This window comes from Carlito syrichta, unplaced genomic scaffold, assembly GCF_000164805.1.
Source record: "Carlito syrichta isolate Samal-C Ts95f unplaced genomic scaffold, Tarsius_syrichta-2.0.1 Scaffold305117, whole genome shotgun sequence".
Taxonomy (NCBI): Eukaryota; Metazoa; Chordata; class Mammalia; order Primates; family Tarsiidae; genus Carlito; species Carlito syrichta.
In genome coordinates, this window is record NW_007249213.1 from 510,365 (window position 1) to 516,436 (window position 6,072).

The 6,072-nt window shown below is 40.6% G+C and overlaps 1 protein-coding gene across 7 annotated transcripts in view; it reads right to left on the bottom strand.

Moving 5' to 3' along the window:
* Positions 1–6,072, bottom strand: part of MYH10 (myosin heavy chain 10) — a 154,789-nt gene that overhangs the window by 37,796 nt on the left and 110,921 nt on the right. For all 7 annotated transcript variants that reach the window (XM_008061144.1, XM_021713963.1, XM_008061139.1 and 4 more), the window contains 3 exons: positions 3,103–3,211; positions 2,861–2,992; positions 1,778–1,984 (listed from right to left, as the gene is read on the bottom strand). In XM_008061144.1, coding sequence (XP_008059335.1) covers positions 1,778–1,984; positions 2,861–2,992; positions 3,103–3,211 — 448 coding nt within the window. The remainder of the gene's footprint in view (positions 1–1,777; positions 1,985–2,860; positions 2,993–3,102; positions 3,212–6,072) is intronic.

Sequence of the window (6,072 nt, forward strand, 5' to 3'; positions counted from 1 at the left end):
TTTTGCGTTGGAGTCTCACTCTGTTGCCCAGACTGGAGTGCAGTGGCCGCTCCCGGCCACCGCAGCCTCGACCTTCTGGGCTCCAGCGATCCTTCCGCCTCACCTACCAAGTAGCCAGAATTACAGGCGCACACTACTACGGCCGGCTAATTTTTTGATTTATTGTAGAGATGAGGTCTTGCCTGCCCAGGCGGGACTCAAACCCGCAGGCTCAGGCAATCTACTCATTTCAGCCTCCCAAAAATGCGGGATTACAGGCTGAGCCACCAAGCCCGGCTTAATTAGATCTTTAAAAAAATATATTTTATTTTAAAGATGTGGGAACAATTCAGGATTAGGTATACAAGTGGACATGTACAGGTAAAGTTTGGGTCTCCCTTTGGTCCCTACTTGGCCTGGGTTAAGATCAGGTACCCTCATTTACATTGTGTGCTCCCCTCACCCCCATTACAGCAGTATCCTGCTACTGCCAATCCCTTTCTTATGGTATTATGGTAAATGTTCAGGGTCCACTTATGAGTGAGAACATGTGATACTCAGTTCTTTGCTTCTGTGATAGATTACTGAGTATGATAGACTCTAAAACCATCCAAGTTGCTGCAAAGTCCATATTCTTTTGTAACTATCTTTATTAATATATTATTCATACCCATGAAAATTTTTTAACTTATAACTGTATATGTGGTATTACCATGGTTTAACAACCCCCTATTGTTGACTAATTAGATGGCTTCCATTGATTTATCATTTGAATAGTACTACAATTATAATTGCTGGATTAAAGAGTATATACTCTTTACAGCTTTAGGTATATTCTGCTAATCTATTATGAGATGTCTGAATGCTGTTTTGTGTTGAAGAATAGAAGAAAGCTAAGTATCTGGATGATTTATTGTATGCAGTATTTTTTTTTTTTTTAAAGAAAGTAGGATTTATTGAGAGGACAGAAAAGCTCCCACAGTGGGAGGGGACCCAAAGGGGTTTTTGCTAAGGAAATAACATGATACCTTTTGTCATTTCCACAAACGTCTGAATTATCTGTGCTTTGCAAAGATAAATTGTGGGGTGAGAAAGATATTAAAGGAGAGACACGGCAGAAATAAAATTTGATACTGGATTCATGAAGCAAGGGTGACACCCTGACTCAAGAGCTTATTAGGTGGGGTGGTGGCAGGAGATAGCAGACAGAAGTGAATGTGTTCTAGGGTACAGACAGAATAACTATTGTATATACCATTTGACTGGGTATTCAACCACGTATATAACTGTGCTTCAGGTGAGTATAGCTTATATTTCAAAATTACATTTCAAAAAGAAAATAAGTACGAGGGAGTGGCTAATTTTTAAAAATCCTGATTCTTGACTAACTCCTATGTCAGTGCTAAGCATTTCTTATGAACCAAATCACATAGTAGATGCCTAACTAATGAATGGAGTGAGCAAATTATTTATTAATGACAACATAAAGAACAAGTTAAGTCCTTTACATAATGCTATAGACCCTGGGAGGTTTTCAAATTCTAATGTCTTTGCAAGCTGTTAAGATGCCACATTGGAACATAAAAAAGATTCCGATTCAAAATAACAAATCTGTGTTCAAAGAAATTTACTGCATGTGTGTTTCAAGTGATGGTTATCGTTCTAAGGGTAGGTACCCATAACCTAGAATCCCCTTGCTTCTCAATGGACACAAGAATCTTAACTCACAGCTCCCATTTACTCAGCAGATCCACTTGAAAATCCAAAAATAATCCTAAGTAACAACTATGATAGATACCTGAATATGTGATTGCATTTTTTTCTTTTCATTTTGGAGGATTTGATTTCTTTCTTCTTCTTCTTCAACCCTAGACTCCAAGTCATGTAAAATCTCTTCTAACTCCTGCTTTTTAGCAGCAAGTCGTGCTCTCATCTCTTCTGCTTCAGCAAAGAGCTCAGTCTCTGCTTGTAGCTGTTCTGCGAGGATATTCTTCTCTTCTAGAAGCTGCAATCACAATAAAGTGGTTAGTACTTATGATTTGTCCCCAATGCATACACAAGATATATTCACCACGATATCAATGGTCAATGCATGTCATCAAAAAAACTGGGAGTTAAAATAAATAACATCACTAGCAAAGCTTTCCTATTTGTTTTGGCTATAGCAAAATAGGCTTGATGAAACTATTTTTGTGTTGTTTCGACTGTCTTAAGTTATCTGAGTAATACATATTAGATTCATGTCATTTTCAGAATTACAGTTATTCTATGAAGGTAAATTACAAAGGGACAGAAAAATAGGAGAGGAAAAATGTTATTTGAATCCTATAAAGTTCATGGCAACTCTAATGCCTATGTGGTATTAAGAGATATTCTTGGCCTTGAACACTATAACTCTGTTACTGTCATCCACAAACAATTCTTGAGTCTCTGCTTTGTCCATAAAGGAAAACTGCCAGGAAGAGGGACACTCATTCAAGACAACTGTTACCAGGAAGAGGCAGGTGGTGGCTGGTACTCAAGCATCTCATCCTTTTACTTTTTCTTACTTTCCCTAATAAGCAGACACAGGAAGGTGACGGTACTGAAAAACTCATCTAAAATTGGTGTTAAATACATGCTTCATTGCAAGAATAACATAAGCAAAGATGCCAGAGGTAGGTTGATTTTAATTTACAGAAATCTAAAATGCAAGGCAGAATGATTCTGTTAAGTCTAGCCTCAAAATGTATACACTTTGGAAATGAGTGAAAACGCCTCACATAAAGTAAGATGATATGGTAGGTCTAGCTCTTCATAATTATGTATGTGAAAGCTGCATCAATGGAAGATCTCATATGGATTCAGGGCAGTCTGCAAATCATACTGTCAATGCACATACCTGTTGGTGCTTCCTTTCCATCTCCTCCAACTCTCCTTCCACCTTTGTCTGCTTCTCCTTTACCTTCAACAGTTCTTCATCTTTGGCCTGAAGTTCTTCCTCCTGGCGAGTAACTTGTAGGAGAGGCTTCACCTATGACAAAGTTAAGCAGTTTATTATCCCATCTCTTTCCTATGGGTTCTTATTGACCAAACTTTGCTATCAGAAAGGGATTTAGAAGAAAGAAAAAGAGCCAAGCTCACCTTTGTGAAAACTCGCCACCACTGCCAGTGCCGTAATTTCAGATAGGCGGCACAGTTCCGCTGTAAAACCTTTAAGGCACTTAGTTGCTGCTGCTTCTTTGCAAAGGCCCTGAAGAACAATATAAAAAATTTACCATATAAAAAAAAGGTGTTTTAATAGCTGTTGTCACAAGAAGACTTTCTAAAGGTGAACATTCTTCTATGGCTAGGAGAGGGAACGGGCACATCAATTAAGTCCTCCAGTGAAACGTGCAAGGAAATGGTTCTGCCCGCTCTAATCCAAGGCAACTTGTTGGTCTGTTCAGCCCACTTCATGCACCTGGCAGCAGTTCCTACATAGACCTTCTTCACAGATGCTGCCCTGCACGTTCTTCTCTGTCATTCACCCATTCACACACACCTGTATACACTCTCTAGTAGACAGTGTGGCAGAAGACCCCATCTTCCCTTTGCAGATACTCTTTATTGCTCCCTTATTAGCTACTTTTTTCTTTTTTCCTCGACCTGCTGGGCTCCGGCGATCCTTCCACCTCAGCCTTCCAAGTAGCTGGAACTACAGGCATGTGCTACCACACCCGGCTAGTTTTTTGATTTATTGTAGAGATGAGGTCTCACCAAGTTGCCCAGGCGGGTCTCAAACCCACGGACTCAGGCAATTCATACTTTTTTCTTTTCACCTGTCACAGAAGAAACATTCTTCACCTCTAAGGTACTTTTTCTCCTCCTTCCCTCCATTCTGCCACAACACAGCATAGCACTCTGAAGCTGAATGGGCTTGGATGAGGTCATGCTAATGTCTCTTATTTACAGACAAAGGCTCAGAAGTCAAAAGACTTCTCTAGGACATAGAGATAACTGTAAACTGCAGAACCCTGGTCTCCTTATTACCATGGCAGGGCTTTCTCCACTACACAAGTCGCTTTCTCAAATCCTCAACATAGTCGAAGATCCATTATTTACCTTTATTCTAGTGTTTTCAATTTCTCACTCTCCTTCAGGAACACAATTCCTTTTATAAACCTCCACTGTCCTCTTGCCAAAAACAACCCCTAGACCCAAACGAAGTTCATTACCCTGCTGTTCCTTCTGATAGATGATCTTTTTCTACTTGTTATCAAACATTCAGGATCCACAGGCAAATGTTCCTTTGTCCTGACTCCCCAACTTCGAGCTGTCTGGTTTCTATCCCATTACTCTATTGAAGCTGCATTTTAGATACTGAGAAAGGACTTGACTCCCTAGATTTGGAACTTAGCAGTTCTTTCCTCAGCCAAATCCGCTAGCCTTGTCTGTTGCATACCTCTATGGACTAACGACCACTAGGACATTCTCATCCCCCGGATTTCACAACAGTCTGAGGGTCTCCTTCATCCTGCAACATAGCACGAATGTTCCACTCCAATTATGTAGTTATATGACTGTCTTATATGTCTTGAGCTCCTCAGGAGCATGGATCATGGCTCGGTTATTTTTGTGGTCCTGGGATATAATCAAGTGACTGATATACTCAGGTTTCCTCAGAATACATTTGCTGAGTGAAAGAACTCAGCAAATGCTGAGAAATAATCTAGAACATTTCCCTTGAGTCCTTTTATAACTGCTTGCAGGAACAGCTTTAGGATTCTTTTGGAAAAGAGAAGCACATAGGAAAAACATTTCAAATTATTCATTTACTCCAAAAAACAGCTATATCAGAATGCAAGTGGGAAGGATCTGATAGTTGCTGTTTAGAGCACAAATGACCAATTTTCAGTCATCTGCTGACCTGCCTATCACATTTCCTCACAAAATTTCCACAATTGCCGTACTGCCAAGTAATCCCTCCTCACTGGTTAGAATTTTCCCTGAGTCGGCTGCTTTGTATGGCTTTGTTTCTTGCTTCCTACACAGGCTTCCTTCTAACTTATTCCTACGAGCCAAAAAGGTTTGGCCAAGTCTTTATTCCAAGAGTTTTTACTATAAAAACAACAGTTTCAAATATGCCTTTTGAACCTATAAAGTATCCAGCTTCCAATTCTTGCAGTCATCTTCAGAAATGCTATAAAAATCCACCCAATCTTCTTATGGAGACAATTCATAAACTGTGGAACTCTAGTCTCCTTATTACCACACTGGGGGCTTTCCCCACTAAACATGTTGCTTTCTCAATTCCTCAATATGGTCTAAGATCCACTATTGACCTTTACTCTAGTATTTTCAATTTCTCACTCTCCTTCATGCCCTAAGATGCTTCCTTGGCCCCCTGGGAGATACAACTGTCAGAATAATGAGTCAGATACTCCAGGCACTCTGCATAGTGGAATGAGGCAGCTGGTTTTCCTTCTTCACAATTGCTGGCTGATATTTACTGATCACCTCCTATGTGTCAGGCACTTTCCTCTAGATTCTCATGAGGCAGCTCTGTGATCTGTATCTGAGAAACATCATCCTGTTTTTCAGTGTTTAGAAAGTGGACTTCAAAACAGTTCAAAGTCACTTCAACTCACTCCCTTCCTGTAATTCTCATCCCAATGTCCTCTGGGATGCGCTTCAACCTAAAGTTCATGGATTTCCATAAAGATAGCTATCTTTTTTACTACCATAAACACTATTCTGCCTTTTTCCACAGTATAATCTTGTTCTTTTGAATAGGTTGTCTTCTCTTATTGATGTATCTAATTTTCAGTCCCAACCTACCATATATATTGTGACTAAAATATCTAGGGGCAGGGGTTACAAATGACACAGGATTTTGGCTTACATATAAGATTACATGAGCCAGGCTTGGTGGCTCAGCCTGTAATCCCGCGCCAGGCTGAGTGGATTGCCTGAGCCCGTGGGTTCGAGACCCGCCTGGGCAGCGAGACCTCATCTCAACAATAAATCAAAAAAATCAGCCGGGCGAGGTAGCACATGCTTGTAATTCCGGCTACTCGGAAAGCTGAGGCGGAAGGATCGCTGGAGCCCAGCAGGCGAGGCTGCGGTGGCCGG